At 38.4% G+C, this 18,783-nt stretch overlaps 1 protein-coding gene across 1 annotated transcript in view; it reads left to right on the plus strand.

The window, feature by feature from the left end:
• The window catches only part of PLCH1 (phospholipase C eta 1), a 147,059-nt gene extending 132,556 nt beyond the window's left edge, over positions 1 to 14,503 (plus strand). Inside the window, exons 21-24 of the mRNA XM_088132148.1 lie at positions 296 to 442; positions 3,827 to 3,906; positions 6,651 to 7,017; positions 9,897 to 14,503. Of these exons, the coding sequence (XP_087988274.1) occupies positions 296 to 442; positions 3,827 to 3,906; positions 6,651 to 7,017; positions 9,897 to 11,995 (2,693 nt within the window). The 3' untranslated portion in view covers positions 11,996 to 14,503. The remainder of the gene's footprint in view (positions 1 to 295; positions 443 to 3,826; positions 3,907 to 6,650; positions 7,018 to 9,896) is intronic.
• The last annotated feature ends 4,280 nt before the right edge of the window (positions 14,504 to 18,783 follow it).

Genomic DNA, 18,783 nt, shown 5'->3' on the forward strand with positions numbered 1-18,783 from the left:
AGCCAAGGATCCTGCTTAGGATTTTTTAATGTTGAGATGAAGTTATGATATACAATGATATATAAGCTTAGTTTTCATGGAACTTTGCAAGTGATTGAAATTAATTTAAAATAACCCAAGGCACGAATATTTTTATTGGATGCCGTAATGTTTATCCATTTGTATAACTAGTTCTTCATTAAAAAAAATTCGTCTTAGATTTGACATGTAGGTGGTCACGGGTCTGTTAATCTCATATGCAGTTCTCTCTTATTAATGCTACCCTAACATTTGCTGTATATTTTGCTTCTCACAGGATTCAATCCTGTTTGGGAAGAAACTCTGACTTTCACTATCCATATGCCTGAAATAGCATTGGTTCGATTTCTAGTTTGGGATCATGACCCCATTGGCCGAGATTTTGTGGGACAAAGAACTGTGGCTTTTAGCAGCCTGATGCCTGGTGAGTACATTTGCTTTTCTCTCTTTTCTTTATCTGCTTCAATAGCAGGTGGAACAAATAACTCTCTCTCTCTCTCTCTCTCTCTCTCTCTCTCTCTCTCTCTTCACTCTTCAAAATCTGTGGGGTGGGAGAGGCTGCGTTATGTTCTTCATAGCTCGTAAGTACTTGAGAGGAAGAAATATATGTAGAGCAAACAAAGGGAAACCACTACCCTTGCTGAGATTGAAAACTAAATGTAAGAAGGACTGAAGAACTGACTCTGTCAGCTGGTTGGAGTGGAGATAGTTGTCACTAATATGGTACAATCTCTTGCAGTTACTTAAGGTTGGGATTGCAGATCTATTGCTATTGTTCTTTAGTCAAGTCCACTCCTTGGAAGAGTGTTGCACAATATATTTCTTTATTAATAAAAATAATCTTAACTGTCTTTTTTGGCATATTTGTAAAATCAGCACAGAAGTCCTTCCAACCAGAATTCCTATTTCCAGTTGTACAGTCCAGTTCAGGCTATTGTGGTGTGGCAATTAGAGTACTGAACTAGAAGCAAAGAGATCTAGTCTGCTGTCAGGCACAGAAGCTCACTAGATAACTTCCAGGCAGTTACTCTCAAGTGAGCCTACCTCACGGGGTTGTTGTGGGGAAAAAGTAGGAAAGAGCTCCATGTATGCTGCCCTGTGCGCCTGTACAAAAGGCAGGGTATAAATCTAAGTAAATAAAACAAATGTTTAAGCTTAACTTCTGGCTTTTGCATTTATTCCCTTGCCTTGTACTATTAGATATTCTGTCTGGTGTCCCTGGAGGTTGTTGTGCAGAAACATCTAGAAAATACCAGAATCACATACCAGTTTACAGGAATAAGCTATATCAAACTGCAGCTTTTCAAACACTTACCCTTCCATTCTCTGCAAGCGATTGAGAATGACAACATTTATTTATTTATTTACTTACTTATTTATTTATTTATTTAGTAAACTTGTCCCCACCCATCTCCCCACAATGGGGGACTCTGGGCGGCTTACATCAAATTAAAATCATCAATACATGATTAAAAGTTATAAAAAGAACCACACAGGGATAAAAAGAGATTAAAAGATCCAAGAGGCCAATAGAGGCCATACCAGGCCGCTAAGGGGATAGCCAACCCCATTTCTGACATCCTCCCTCCCTGCCCCAGGCCAGATGGCAGAGCCAAGTCTTCAAATCCCTCCGAAAGGCCTGGAGTGAGGGGGCCTGTCTCACCTCCGGGGGCAAGATGTTCCAAAGGGCGGGGGCTACAGCACAGAAGGCCCACCTTCTGGACCCCGCTAATCAGAGTTCTTTTACTGAGGGGGTCCGGAGCATGCCCTCTCTGTGAGATTGGGTGGGACAGGTTGAAATCATGGGGGCGAGGCGGTCCTTCAGGTAACATGGCCCCATGCCATGTAGGGCTTAAAGGTGATAACCAACACCTTGAATTGGACCCGGAAGCAAACCGGTACCCAATGCAGCTCACGGAGCAAAGGTGTTATATGGGTCCTTCGGGCCCCAAAAATTGCTCGTGCGGCTGCATTCTGGACCAGCTGAAGCCTCTGGATACTCTTCAAGGGTAGCCCCATGTAGAGTGCATTGCAGTAGTCTATCTGGAAGATAACAGCATGAGTGACCGTTCGAAGGGCATCCCGATCCAGGAAAGGGCGTAACTGGTGCACAACCCGAAGCTGTGCAAAAGCCTTCCTGGCCACGGCTGCCACCTGCTCTTTGAGCAGGAGCCGTGAGTCCAGGAGGACCCACAGATTATGCACTGGGTCTGTCTGGGGCAGTGCTACCCCATCCAGTTCCAACGATGACAACGTCCCAGATGCAGAGGAGCCATTAACCCACAGCCACTCTGTCTTGCCAGGGTTCAGCTGGAGCCTGTTGTTCCCCATCCAGACCCTCACAGGCTCCAGGCACCGCGAGAGGGCAGTCATGGCATCACTTACCTCACCAGGGATAGAGATATATAGTTGAGTATCATCAGCATACTGATGATATCTCATCCCATGATGACGGATGATCTCACCCAGCGGTTTCATATAGATGTTGAAAAGGAGCAGAGAGAGAACCGAACCCTGTGGCACCCCACAGAGGAGGGGCCGAGGATGGGACCTCTCTCTCCCTATCACCACCGATTGGGATCGGCCCCGGAGAAAGGAGGTGAACCAGTACAAAACTCTGCCGCCCACCCCCATATCCCTGAGCCGTCCCAGTAGGATACCGTGGTCGACGGTATCGAACACCACTGAGAGATCAAGGAGAGCAAGGATGGTCCCACTTCCACCATCCTGCTCCCGCCAGAGATCATCCATAAGTGCGACCAATGCCGTTTCCATTCCATAACCAGGCCTGGAACCCTGACTGAAGGGTCCAGATAATCCGTTTCCTCCAGGACCCTTTGGAGCTGCGAAGCCACCACTTTCTCAACCACCTTCCCCAAGAAGGGGAGGTGGGAGACTGGACGAAAGTTATTCAGTACGGTAGGATCCAGGGAGGGCTTCTTGAGGTGGGGGTGCACCAATGCCTCTTTAAAGGGCGCTGGAAACACTCCCTCCTGCAAGGATGTAGTAACCATCACCTGGATCTAACCATATGTCACCTTTTGAGCTGCTTTCACTAGCCAGGAGGGGCATGGGTCCAGATGACAAGTGGTGGCCCTCACAGTCCGGAGGATCCTGTCCACTTCCTCAGGAACAACAGGATCAAACCATTCCCAAATAACTAGGCAAGAGCGATCCCCCGGTATCTCCCCAGACCCTGCACCATGCTCGGAGTCCAACTTGGAACGATTTACTTCCTCTATAGAACAAATAGTTCCGCACTGTATCCAAATTTAGAGAGCTAAGGCTCATGAACTCAGATGAAGCTAACCAGAATCAAATAGTGGTTTAAACTCCTGATTGTTAACCAACTTCAGCTAGAACAAACATACTTTTCCAAATATCAGAATTGTATACTTGTTCTAAAAAAAAAAAAAAAAAGCAGAAGCTTTCATACTCTTCTCACACGAGGGGTGAATCTGAAGCTTTTCCTGGTTCATTTTCTTTCATCACCTGATCATCCTTTTGTGTCCTGTATTTGTTTGTCACAGCTGGATTCCCATACCATACTAAATCCAAAACATATATGCTCTGTTCATGTAACATATGATCCCAAAACCAACTAAATCACATTATGGCTTTATGCACTGGGTTCGTACCATGTGCCAGGACAGTGGCTGAACTCCCACAGCAGCCCCAAAGTACACAATCTTCTTTTAATCTAGTCTGGTATCTTGTGTGAACCCATTCCATGTACTGCATTGTGGGATAGCATCTTAATGTATTAAACATGATGTTTAATGATGTTGATGATATTCACTTTCACCAGGCTATCGTCATGTTTATTTAGAAGGACTGACTGAAGCTTCAATTTTTGTTCATATAACCATCAATGAAATTTATGGAAAGGTAAGAGATGAGCATTTCATTCCACACCCTGAACCGTTAGGACTGGCATTAGCATTTGTTAATGAAAGAGCAGCTGTTGGTTAACCACAGATTTAAGCTACAAGTTCAGCTTTCTGGTTTCAAAGTGCAAATGTCTGAAGTATGTTCAAGTCTTGGTTGAGTTGTTCATATTTATAATACAATAGCTTTCTCCAGTACCATACCTTCAGACATTCTGGAGCTCCCAATATTTCTGGAGGGCACCAGGCTTAGTTTCAAAACCACGAATTGTGATTTGTGCTTATAAGAATAGCATGGACATAAGTGACATTAATTATACCTTAAAACCCATCTCTTTATTTAAAAACTGATCCCCCCCCCCATTTTGGAAATAATGTGCAAAATGGGGCAGTTTTGGGCAATTCCTGGGGTTATTTAGCATTCATTTCTCATTGAACTGTAGAACTACTTCACTAGGATTTGTGTTTGTTTCTTTATGCTTAGTTTGAATCTATTTTAAAGCAAAGCTGTTGCTGTTTCTCTTGTGAACATGGAACATTTTTAAAGTTAGTTTAAGTTTTAAAATTGGCAAAGAAGTTATTTTTGCAAAACTGTTTTTTTTTTAATTTCTGTTTAGAAAGAATATTTTACTTGTTAAGGGGCTGTAGCATAACAGGCAAGCTCACGTTGTATGCAGACAGTCCTATTTTCAATCTCTGGTGTTTCTAAGTGGGCTACAAAAGATTCCCATCTGAAACACTGGTCAATTGATGGTATTAGCTTGCAAATAAGGAACTGAAATGGCTTTGACATTTTCCTGTGTCCCCCAGCAACAATATTTAAGGTACTTGAGTCACTACCATTGTAAAGCAGTTGCTAGGAAGTCCATATATGTAAGAGAGTATAAACCATTGTCTGTCTTTGCCAGCTACATTCAGCTGTAATAATGAACTCTGGTTTATTGTTAGAGATACAAGCCTGGGTAAATCTCAGGGTAGAAGTTCACAGGCTGTAACAGTAAATCACAGTGAACTTCAGGATTGCATGTCACATTTCCTTTGGTGCAGCCACTAGAAAATTGAATCTTTTGGTTTATTATTTATTAAATGCATCAGCTGATCCTAATTATGCCTAACTAAGGGTTATCCTTGCATCTGAATTCAGCCTGTGAGTTGGGAATAACTGACTTCTTCTATGATCTGGACTCTAAATATTGTTCCAAGCAGATTTATTTTTAGTGATTCAAAAGGGAAGAAGAACCAGAGGTTCTCTAGTCTATTGTGGCAATAATTGTACCATTTTTCAGCCAAACAGTTTCACAAATCAACAGAAAATACTTTCCAGTGCTGCAGTGTGCAAAATAGGCGCTCTCCAATTTGATGAAACCAGATTTTGCACAGTACATTTTCTACGATGCACTCATTTATCCATTTTACATCATAGGAATTCTTGCTTCATTGAACAGCATGGTTTACTGAATTAACTCAGTGCTGATGTTAGTAATCATTACCTTCCTTCCCCTTGTTTCTCCCTTGTCTGCTTTAAAATTGGAGTTATAGCTTTTGGTTTCGTTTTGAGGAGCTTCCCTTCCTCTTGCTTGGTGCACCTCCCTCTATTATTGCTCCATGGATCTAGAACTCTATTCTTGACTTGGATCATTATTAAAAGAAGTACAAAATAGATGGGTATTTCAAAGCCCAAGGGAGAGTCATGAAATCTTCTCCCCTGAAGTCTCTCATTCTCTGTTCTTTAGAATGTTCTGGATACAGAGGTTAGCCAGATGGCTTTGGGACCCTTTTAATTGCTCCATCACATTAACCATCCTGAACATTGCTAAGAGTAGCCACTTGGCAAAGGAATGTCTGACGTGGTCCTTCATTAGTTGCTGTCTCCACCTTCTGGCAGTGATTGACAGATGTTAGAGAGAAAGAGAGTGATTGTATTTCTCATCTGTTGCTTTAAAGCAAATTTCCACCAAGAAGTGGACATCTTAACAGGAAGGCTGTATTAGGTTAGATATTACTTTCTGCTTAGCATCCCTGGACTTCTCCACATGAAAGAAGCAGTGGAATGTCAAAAGCAGCCCTGTGTTTTATCTATAATAATAATTTACTATAACATATGTATTTTCCTGTGATCCAGTTGAAGAAATTGAGTTCGACATTTCTGCTTTTCTTTGCCTTTCAGTGGAGTCCTTTAATCCTCAATCCCAGTTATACTATCATGCATTTTCTAGGAGCCACAAAGGTAGTCTTTATTTAGCATGCACTTCTGCACTGGCTGGGTGCCTATTTTTTCTTTTTTGGAGCCTTTCTGAATCGCATGATCTCTTACTGCTGTGCCACTTTATTTCTCATCAAGCGTTTGAAACTTTGTGCTGCTGCTTTGAAGTTCCCATGTGATAAAGATACAAGCTTTTGGGCCAGGCTGGCTTTCACCTGAGGACATGCCTCACAAGCTTGTCATGTGCAATTAGGAAGTGTCTTATAAAACCCCTTTTGCCTCAAGGCAGGCTGCCTATCTGATGAATTCTTTTTTTGTTATACATGCATGAACTCATGGTGAGCTCCACCTGTTTTGATCAGCTAGGTGTGGACTTGCTTCATTTGATGCCTTTTCTTATTTGCTTGGGATTTACTTACCCATTATCATTGCTCAGATAATGTATGCAAATTCAGCAATTTAGAAGTGTCTTTATGGAAAACAGGCTACATTTTCAAAAATCTGTAGTATCTTTTTTCCTCTCCTATTTTCTCTTTTTTCAGAACAAGCAACTAATCGGACTCCGAGGGCTTTTTAATAAGAACCCCAAACATAATTCAGTGGAAAACAGCACTCATTATATTAGAAAAAGGTCCCTTGGGGATCGAATTCTCCGACGCACAGCCAGCGCTCCAGCGAAGGGTAGGAAAAAAAGCAAAATGGGCTTTCAGGAAACCACTGACCTTAAGGAAAGTGTATCAGAGACATTGGACTTGAAAGAGAAGGAAGGAGTTTTCAGGCAAACCAGCAGAAGTTTACAGTTCCGACCCATCTCCATGCCAGTTGATAAATATCTTCTGGTGGGCTTGCCTCCATCAGATCAGGATGCTACCAGAGTTGTTGAAGTTTCCAAAAGTGAAAGTACATCTGGTGAGTTCTTACTAAGAGGCTTTCAAGATACTGTAATAATTTTGAAAAAATTTTGAATTTTTGATCAGGTCAGTTCTGTGCATATTGCTTGGAAATTAGTCCAGGAGGATGTACAAACATATGTAGGTACATACTATACATACTTTTATACCCACCTACTGTATCATGCTATTTCCCTTTGAAATAAGAAACATGGTGCAAAGCATGGAAAAGTGGTGAGTAATGAGCAAAATAAATTAAATTCAAGATAAGAGAATAGGAATGGAAATCTCACTAAATCTAATTTACAACTTTGTTCACTGTATCTCTCCATACTTTTCTATCCTTGCAAACCATCTTTGTTTGCACCATGTCCATACATTGCTTTTTGTTCTGTAAACTTCTTACTTCTCTCTCTTTTTGAGAGTACTTCTCTCTCTCTCTTCATCAACTCCATGGAACTACTGCCATCTTAATCTTCTCTTCCCTCTTACTATTCACTCTTTCATATAATTGTTTTGCAATGTGGCCCTCATTCATTCTCTCTATATCAGGGTTCCTCAACCTTAGCAACTTTAAGATGGGTGGACTTCAACTCCCAGAATTCCTCAGCCAGCATGGCTGGCTAGGGAATTCTGGGAGTTGAAGTCCACCCATCTTAAAGTTGCTGAAGTTGAGGAACCCTGCTGTATATGACCAAACCACCTCATTGCACTTCTTTCATACTAGTCCCTCACTTTTCTATTCAATCCACATTCATTCACCACCTATTCATTCTTGACCCTATCTCTTCTTGTTTTACCTTCCACTTCTTAAGAATGCCATTCCCACACATTCAACTTGTTTTTATATCACTCCTGATATATCTAACTCTTATTTCCATAAAAAATAATGAAGTATGTTCTTATACACAGCCATTATTGCTTCTTTTCTTTTTGCAACAGACCATACAACACCCATTACCTTTTTACCAGTATTTGCATGTCTTAAAATGTTTCCATCTATTTCCCCATCTTTAGTAAAGATTCTCCCAAAGTATACAAATTCATCTACTTGCTCTGTTTTTTTCTCTTTCATGTATAACTTGCAATTGTTACTCCATTTTACCTATCAAACGTAGCTATGTTGGTCTACATTAATTTTCAGATCCATATTTCTTGTTCTATTATATAGTCTAGCTAATATTCACTGCAAATTATTCAAAGTGTCAGCCAGTAACATGACATCATCTGCATATACATTTGCAGCTCCATGCAACACCCCTCCATTTTCACCACAAGCACCAGGTTTCCCATGTGTTAAGGTCAGACTTCCAGTAGAAGAAGCAGCTTGGATTACCATAAGTCTTCATTATGAATCCATCAATACTTTAAACAGCCAAGGAACATCATAAATTCTTGTCTTATTCTCTGCTCAGTGTTGAACCATTTGCTAAGTGTTCCTTTTATTCTCATACATGTTTTACTTCCATCATATACTACTCTTATCACAGTCACAACTTTCCACTCCATATTGATGCAAAGTATTTGGTAATTCCAGGCTATGCACTGAATCATGTTTTTTTTCTAAACTGGGAAATACATAATACACTTCCTTTTTCACATTCAATCAGACATTTGAAGACTTTGTTGGACAGGTGGTGGTGGGTGAGATGGAAAGAGAATGAAATGAAAGAGAAATGCAATGAATTCCATATATATTTGCTAAACAGTCCAGTTCTACTAACAAGATTTACTCTACTGAGAAATATGCATGGGCACAGCAGATAATTGGCTGCCCATTTATATTTCTAAGATTCTGATATTAAGAAATTAAAAGAATAAAAAGAATACAGTGGTTATAAGGAGCGGTCTACTTCATAGCCTTGAAAATCTAGAATACATTTTAATTCCTAGAATTGTAGATATGCAGGTATAAAAGGATTCAAATTGTAGCAACACCAATATGTGTATACATGGATGGATGGATGGATGGATGGATGGATGGATGGATGGATGGATAAAGAGAAAAGAGTATTTTGTGTGTTATTAGAAATACAGAAACCTGTGATGGAATGGTGTTATGAAGGCCACACTTAGGGAGGTAAGTGTTTCCTTAGCCCTCAACAGGAGCGTGGGAAGTTTAAGAAGATGAGACTGGCACCACCCTAAGGAATTCATGGTGTTGTGGCTTGATGGCTTGGGAACTTAGGTTGAGTCTGGAGAGATTGATGTCAGGTTCCGCCCAAAGAACTCCAAGAAACAATGCAAATACAGTTCTGTTGCATTTATTAGCTTCCACCTCAAGACAGAAATCTCTCCAGACTGAACCTAAGTTCCCAAGCCAGCAAGCCACAACACCTTGAATTCCTTAGGGTGGTGCCAGTCTCATCTTCTTAAACTTCCCACGCTCTCCCTGAGCGTGGCCTTCATAACACCATTCCATCACAGAACCTGAGTTCATGATGCACGGAGTACAAGTGTTGGGTGTATAATTCAAGAGTTCTGATAAGTATGCCTCATGTTTGCAGATGGTGTTTTAACAGAGCTATTTTGTTCTTTGTTTGTCATGCTCCTTTATAGTACAAATCTGAATAGGAATACATCTGAAGGTAATTCCACATGTCTAGACTACGATACCTCATTGATTTTCTTTATACAAATATTACATCATGACTGCAATGATGTAATCAAGCATTGAAGAAAAGCTTCAGTAAAATGCCTCCCACTGTATATTTTCTCATTTCTTCACATCACATGGGTAATTTGTAGTAAATACACAATCACATAATTATTTTTTTTCCACAACTGTGATTGGTTTTACATTCTCCATTTATCTGTGGATAAAATAATCATAAGCAGGTAAGATAATATTTATAACCAAATTTTTGTTTTTGTTTTCTGTTTGAATTGATTTAGCAGAAAGTAGAAATAATACAAGCGAGGACTGTACAAATGTGAAGAAAACCATCTCCTCTTCTGAGAAAAATTCATCTTTTACAGAGTTTTCATACCTGCTTAAGAAAGATGTACCCAAGTCTGGTAAATGTGATACATTTTCCCCATGTGAAAAAGGAGAAAGCCTAAACTTTGCAATTGGGATAGCTGAAACCTATTTCTCCACTGAGTATTGGAAAAGCAATTTTTCCAATGAGTTTGTTCATGTAAAGGAGGACCTTGAAAGAAAAAAGCATGAAGATATAGGTTGCATTGATCAAAAGACACTGGAGATAACTGCACTTTGCAAAGAAAAGAAGAAAATAGCAGGAAATTCTCTTCCTCCAGGAGATGAAAAAGCTAATATCGAATCTCCCCCAATTTTAAATACAACTATAACCAATTTGTCATCAACTGAACCATCATCTCCTATTTGTTACGATGGGTGTGGTTTTAATTGTACACCAGCCATCTCTGATAGTGACATTTCTCATCTGATTAGTGAAGTCTCTGTAGCTGATGAGAGAGATAGGAATAATTCTGTCTCAGTGTTGATAGAACAAGTTGATGTCACAAGTGACCAAACTAATTTAACTCTTGTTTCAAGTCCTCCTGTAATTAATAAACAGAATAATAATCTGAAGCCCACACATCTACCATCTACATCACTGCATGATCAAAAGATCATTTTGGATCGTAAGTCTCTAAACTTAAAACCAGCTGGATCAGCAACTTGTTCAACAGCAGAAAATACTATGATATCCACCCCTAAGACAACAGGGTGTTCTCTGTACACAATTATCCATGAGGCCTCTCTTTCTCCAGTTTCTCAACCTGAATCAATGGATACATTCATTTGCAAAGATACAACCCAGGATGCAAAAGACAGTTGCATAAATGAGAGTGCCAAAGATACTTGCTGCATTTCACCTGTCACCATGCAGAAATCAAACCCTAAAAGAAAGTGTGGAACAAGCTGGGAATTTCTCAGCAATAACAACTCCTATACTTCTGACAGCTCAGACATACAGAATACAATAGTTGTCCCAGTCACTTGTGCAAATTCTACTGGTAGCAGCCTAATGGAAGCTGATGGGGAGCTACAAGACCTCTTGATAACTGCTTTTGAATATAAGATGCAAGATATGAGCCAAGTTGCTTCTCCTTTGAAACTTAAGCAGGGTCAGGATACACTATACTATAACAAAACCATATGTGAACACCTAAAGAGCACGGACCTTCACAGTGAAAACCTAGTTGAAGATTTTAAGTTTAAGAATGATAAGAATCAGTATCTTCCATACCCATGTCATCAGAACTTTGATCTTTTGTACAATAATTGTTTGCAAATTTCAGATATGCAAAATGAATTGTTAAACATTCCTCAAACAGCCAGTATAGATGCTGCTCTTAAGCCTAAGAATGCTCTGCCTTCACCTTTTCCTGGAGCTCAAAAACAACAGAGCCCTTGTAAATCAAAAAGTCTTGGGGACTTAACCTCGGAAGATATCTCATGCAATTTTGAGAGCAAGTACAAATATATTAGTAGAGGTTTTATTACATCTGGTATGAGAGACAACATGGTGGCCGCTCTGAAGGCCAAGAAACCACCGACTACAGACACGCTGACCGAACAGCTGCGAAAACTTGTGTCTTTTGATCAGGAAGAGAGTTGCCAATCATTTTGTTCTAAGCAAAATGATGATTGCCCAAAAATGCTGGTCAGAAAACTGTCATCCAGAAGTCAGAGCAGAGTGAGAAATATTGCTAGCCGTGCCAAGGAGCGACAAGAAGCCAACAGACAAAAACTTTCTACTGTTAGCAGTAATGTAACAGGCATAGTCCTTCGAAATAAGCCACCAGTACTGCCTCATATCATCAATAGGCATTCCACTGGATCTTATATAGCCAGCTATCTAGATAACTTCAACCCAGATAACCTAGAACGCAGAGGGGTCCCAGAAGGTGCATGCTCATCTTTGCGTTTGGGGTACAGTGACCGATTTTGTACAGATGACTCTCTTTTAGAGACCAAGTCAAGTGAAGATGACAAACCAGAAATCTATTTTCTCCTAAGACTATAAATTGTATAAATGTATATCTTCATTGTTTACAAGCTCCACTGAATGAAGGATTATCAGTAAGCAGTGCATCCATTAGCATTTAAATTGCTGATTTTTTGTTTTGCTACTGCTTGAATCTGGTAATTAATTAGTGTGTCCATTTTGATAAAAGTTTATGTAAATAGGTGTGGTGAAACGTCATGTATGTTTTTCTTATTTTAAGAATCTCTACACATTTGTTGCTTTCTGCATGAAGTGAATCGTTCTGTCATGTCTTTGCAAACCACATACAACAGAATTTGGTACATCTATTGGTCAGCATGAAATGCTATGTTTACTACATTTTTTTTAACTTCTAAAGATTTTTAGAGTAATTATCATCCATCATATGATTCTCTCCCTGAAGAAGTAATTACATTATTTTTAATTTAATGCCTTTTCCAGATAAAAAAATAAGATGTCCTAAATTTAAATTTCATACCTCCATCTATATTTATTAGATAATAAATTCCCTACACTGAGGGAAACAAACATTCATTCACAAATTGCAGAAACATTCATTATTTGCAAAAAGTTCTGTAGTCCCTATTAATTTGTTGGCTTATATATCCCATTTCTTCTTCTGTTGCTGCTGCTCTATTTATTTCAACTAGACTCCCAAAAAATCCAGTTCTTCCCCTAACTGTTGCTTTGCAGCAATACCAGTGTGATTCAGTGTGATTAAATCATGTGAATTTGTTTTCTGTATCTCCATTTCATTGTAGATATTTGATTGTTTTGACACCGACATGTTGGAGCACAGTAACTTGTGGATATTCCCCCAAAGAATACCCTCTGAAGTGATGTAAAGATTTGTGATTCTTTCATTGGCTGCTTGGCTGTTTAAATTAAGTAGCACTGTGATGTCAAAGAGCTCAAGAGTTCAATAGTTTTCTGTTGCTGATAATGAGATAAAGACAAGATCAGGCAAAGCAGTTGGCAAAGTTGCTTTGCAAAGCTATGTTCATGCAAGCAAAGCGCCCCTGCTCAAAGCATTAAAGCATCCGCCTCCTCTAGCAGGCTCACACAGTTATTTTGAAGATAGTTTCCAGCTGCCTGCACACAGCAGCCTGACTTGAATGTTGTCCCAGCTGCATTTGCACCTTCAGACAACTGGATAGTGAGCGTTCCAGAGGATGTAGTTGCTTTAATCCTTTAAACAGGAATACCTTATTCATATTAATACACTTTGCACGGCTCTATTAAAGACTAGTGGTTTTTTAGAAGTATCTCCTTGTTCTTAAAGGACATGTGTATACTTTACAACTATATAAAAGTATGGCTACACAGAAACCCACCACTGCAATTTCAGTTTAAGGAAGAAAAGCAACAAACTCTTGGCATATGCTTTCTCATCTACAGGAGAACCTCATTTTTAAAACTCTTTTTAAAAAGAGTTCAAAGTTTTTCTTAAAAAACTTCATCTCATTTTTAAGTAATCTGTTCACAGAGGTCAGTGCAGATGCAACACTACTTAATTTCCTAGTGACGGCATGTTGCAAACTTCTTCCTACATAGTGTCTTTACTTCTGGCCATGATATAGTTTTCCATCTGAGATAGCTGTGTTTAACATGAACCAGGATTATTTACACCCCCTAAAGCCAATTGCTGAAATTGGAATTTGATAATGGGTTTTTTAGTCCAAAACGTCTGGCTGCTTTTAGTCATTTCTTAATGGTGATGCATATATGTATATGTACATGTGTATGTCTGTGTGTATGCATCAACATATGCATCAGCATGCATATATATATAGATATATATATATATGGATATGGATATGGATATGGATATGGATATGGATATGGATATGGAAGGGACTGGAATGTTACGTCTTCCCAACATTTTCTGTCAACTGTTTTTATTTCCTTGACACCTGCCTTTAATGGACATAAAGGAAGAAAAGTTGCTTTTCATGCATTTGTTTTCTGTATTTGGCTATGAATGTAATTGAAATGCAGTAGCAAAGTGGTATGCAATAAAGAACATAACTCCACACATAACAGGAGAAACAAAAAAGCTTTATCATGCTGTGGGTTTGAGACAAGGGCTTTTTCTAGTTCATGCTAAGAGTGGAAGGAGAGTCGTAGTGAAATCACTCCAATATGATGTAGTAACAATGTAGCAATATCCTAGGAGCTTCATCTGCATTGTGTAATGACAGATCTTGTTCTATGTAAAAGGTATGTACTAAAAATACACACCTCTTTTATAATATAGGATATTATTTGTATTCATGAAAGGGAAACCTTAAATAAATTTGTAATACCCAAATACATGTTTCTGAGATATGAAGTAGAGTAATGCTGTCAAGTAAATAGAAGTTTGTAATTTTTTTTTCTTTTTGTCATTTACAATCATTTATCTTCAAGGAAAAGACAGTTTCCAATTCACAAATGGGCAGTCATTTAATGTAACTCTTTGGAGCCCAATCAACTAATTTTCTTTGTGTGTGTGTGTGAATTGAAGCTTGGGAAGTCTCCAGCATTGCAATAAACCTGCATAAGATTTATATTTCTTAGCATGTAGCAAAATTCATTTGTCAAACTTAGTTTTAAACATTGCTGTGTGGGTGATTTATATCTAATACTAGTTACTTGAACAACAACTAGTATTAACTTATTTTGCACCAGCACACACAGACTTTTCTTTCTTGCAGAATAGTTGTAAAGATGGAAAACAAATGGCACGTATTTCTCTTCTGGTCATTCAAGGTTTTCTATCAAAACATCATCCAATCTTTGCACTAGAATAGTAAGCTGCGTTGCCTGCCTATACTGTGTGGTGTGTGTGAGAGAGAAAGAGAGAGGAGAGAGAGAATGTATAAAAACTTGGCTCTTTCCCACCAAACAAAGAGAAATGGGTACATGAATTAGTTTCATTATTGGATGGAATCATTTATAAGAATCATCTCCACTGGGATAACCAGAGGAAACATACCCAAAATCGGAAAATGAATTGTGACTAGACCCATGGGAAATGGCATGAACACCCTAATTTCATTTTATATAATGTCTGGAGGTGGCTTTGGGCATTGCTTGATAAAACTGATAGCTGTTTATTGTCCTGAATAAGATCCATGTGATAAGAACCATCATCATATGACATTGTTTAATATCTTAATTTTGAAAGGATGATGCCTTCAAACACTTACTCTTGTTCACGTATACCATCTTCTGATTATAATACAGAAAAGAAGATAGCTGGAAATACTTTTAAGACCTCAACCCTGGAGCTACTTATGATGTTAGAAAGTAACCTTTCCCATTCTGCTGTCCTCTAAATGTGTTCAATTTCAGAACCCCAATCAGGGATTATACAGGTATCCGAAGGATGCTAAGTTCAGAAAGCTCATTTACTTCAGTGTATTCTCCGTTATAATTAAACCTGGAAAAATAAAGCTATTCTATTTTTATTTAGTTAAAAATCACTGGGCTACCTTGTCAATAGAACTAGTACTTGTCATATCCAAAAAGAATATTTTCACTGAGGTGGCAGGTCTGTGACTAAGTCAGAGTCTGGGAAAACTGGTATGATAGGCAACTGCTCAATTTACAGAAAGTAAACCTGTAACAGAAAGGCCAATTCTGAAACATTTGATTTTTATGAGGGGGTAATTAATTTTGATGGAAGAATATTCGGGGCTTTTTGTGACCATCTACAATTTAAAATGGAACATTCAGACCTGCGAGACTGTAATTGAGCAGGTGGGATATCATTTTAATGTAGTTATTAACTTGCTTCCATCTTTTTGCTTTAATAGATTCTTACTTTAAAACAAATCACTTCCACCATCCTAGGGTAAATGCAATTTTGTTTTAGAGAATTGCAATGCATCATTCTTGATTGCTATTTGTTTATTTTCTGCATAACTTTACTGTACCATTTTTATCATTAAAAAAAAAATACAGTGGTGGGGTTCAGTTCATGAAAAACCCATTGCAATGAGTTAAAAGCAAAACTATTCAATAAGACTTCAGAAACATGGGGCAAGAAGACCAGACCGGATCAAGGAAGGCACGGCAACATTGATTTAAGTACAATTGTTAGGGTAAAATGTCTAACAGAACTTAAAGAGCAGCTGCATTTTGGCTTTACAATCAAAAAGGTAAAAGATTTACACTTCGGGAAGAAAGAGAAAATAGAGAGTAAATGCGAAAGAGCATCCGCTGGGGACATATATAGTATGAATAATATATAAATCTGTCAAAATAGGCCAGTGAAGGTTTTCTTCCTTTGTCCAACACAGAGAATGGATTGCTTACAACTGAAAAGACCAAAAGAGAGAAGACCAGAACAGCTGATGAAAATGCTTTTTTTCCACCACCTGTCTGGAGATAAAAAGGGACATAAAGTTTGAAAGCAAAGCTAATTTTGAGAGGAGCATAGTGCAAAAAAAAAGCAATCCTAAGTAGAACATGGAATAATGTTCTGGAAGCATGAAATAAAATCTGGAGGCAAGGTAATTGGCCCTAGTGAAACCAGGATAAGAAACAATACTAGCAATTAAAGAGAAACACTGTACAGAAAACATGTATTTTAGAGCATACCGTATACTAAAGAAATTATGCAGGTAACGATGCTAAACAGAACCACAAGCAAAACCCAGGTAAGCAGTTGATTAACTGTTTGGTCTGATTTTTACCTATATTCGTCTTCTGCAACTTGGGGCAAAAAGAATTGTATAGTATTTATTTTATCAATTGTAGATACTTTTTGAAAAATATCATTAAAATGGTAGCACTTACACTCTTTATTATCTGGGGAAAGGGCACAGAGCTTTTTCTCTTTTCTCTCTTGATGGGGATAAAGCACATGCAGCTAGAATTATCTGACAGTAATAGATTATGACAAAAGCAATCAAAATTATACAACTGCAGACTAAATTATATCTCAGAGCATGGCAATGCATTTGCCTGTAACAAGACCAGGATATGAAACTGAGTCACTGTTTAGGGGAAAAATTATTAGAAAGCCAGTATAGAAAACATGTGCATCGTTGAACCTCTTATCACAGACTGAAAATAAAGATGTGATGCACATCCCAATTAACTCCTAAATACCCTATTTTGATGGGATACAGTACACATCCAGAAAAGAAGACTGGAAGGAGAGACTTTATTTGAAATAGAATGACAGGTTCGGTTACCGCTTGAGTTCTTGCTACCTGCAGGCCTAATTCAAGTAGAATCTGCCTTTCTTTTTGTGGTGGTCAAGAGGGTAGGCTGAGGATCCCCCCCCCTCCCCCGCCATGTTATTTGGAAACTATCCTCAATAGCAGCTCCCTCACTCTGGAATAGCTTCCCCCAAGTTTAGGCTGCCCCCTTTTCTGCTAATGTCCCAGAACAACTATCCTTTTCCAATTTTCTAACAAGCCTTCAGAACAGAAGGTTCAACTTAATCGTTCTTATCGACTTTTTGCATGAAATGGAAAAAAATGCACTTATAACCTGTGGCTTCGATGATTAAAAAAAAATTGGGTAATAGAAAAAAGTGAGCTTTTTTTTTGGTAATTGTAGAATCAGAGAGAACTTTGTAATCATACTTATATTTGCTTCAGAGGAAATCAGAAGCTTCTTTCTATTTCTTTTTACTCTTTCTTTCTGCACTTTTGTTCTTTTTTCTTTCTCTCTTTATTCTGCATTAGTTTGTGTAAGTGTTTATGTTTTCCTTAAAACTTTTAATAACATTTATTTTTTAAAAATGAGAAGGTCCAATTTAATTGGAAGCAACTGCTTAGAGGGGATTTGGATTTAGTTTGGCTATAGGACGCTATCAATTTTTGTTTTTATTTTACTTGTGTTTATGGGTTGTTTTGTTCTATGAGCCACCTAGACTTTTTAGAATAGGCAACACATAAATTCATATCTAATTTTTTTTCTATTTCTAAAACAAATACAAAAATTGGAAGCATCCTATAGCCAAACTAAATCCAAATCCCCTCTCAGCAGTTGCTTCCAATTAAATTGGACCTTCTCATTTTTTTAAAAAATAAATGTTATTAAAGGTTTTAGCTTTCCTGTGGAGTTGGTTTCCTGGTCTGCTCTACTTAGTGGGACCAACATCAATCTTGGAAGTCTGATTGCACTGTACCTCCTCTTCCTTCTTATGCTCCAGTGATTCAGGGTGGCATCTGAGCTGCTTCTGAATATTATCTCATTTCTCTGGACTTAAAAGAATGGTTCAGCCTCTTTTGCCTAAGTCATTATTCTTGCCTATTCCATTAATGTCATCTTCATTACTTTCTACAGTTCTTTAGCAGATTGGCAATGGGAACTGGCAGGTGAAAGGTGGTGCTGTTAAAACAGTTTATTTCTAGGGAAGTCTACACAAATTTAATTCATCTGGGCGTTTCCATGTTTGTTCATGCTAAGCTTGTGTAATAAAATAAAATATGTAATGTTTCCAGTAGCGTCCGTTTGTCTTATAAAGGGTTAGGTTTAGAACTTAATGAATTTTTTAAAAGATTATATTTACCTGTTACTGTAAAAGAATGAAACACATTGTGAGATCAAGAAGCAAACAGACTGAATGTGATACAGCAGATTTTGTGCCTTCTGGATTCTTCTCTGTACCTTTCAGAGTCTAGCTACCCTGCTGAAGCAAACAAGACCAGACCAAAATGCAATTCCCTTAAGGGTCTTTCTATCCTGAAAGAAAAACAGTGTGTTGCCGAAGCTTCCCATCTTATTTTTGACAATACCCATAGATTGAGAAAGTCATGTATTGAATGTTCTTCTAACAGCAATAAAATAGGAGCTTATTCCTC

This window comes from Python bivittatus, unplaced genomic scaffold (assembly GCF_059951505.1).
Source record: "Python bivittatus isolate LINGU-HERP-01145 unplaced genomic scaffold, Pbiv_v1 ctg000980_np1212, whole genome shotgun sequence".
NCBI classification, from domain to species: Eukaryota; Metazoa; Chordata; class Lepidosauria; order Squamata; family Pythonidae; genus Python; species Python bivittatus.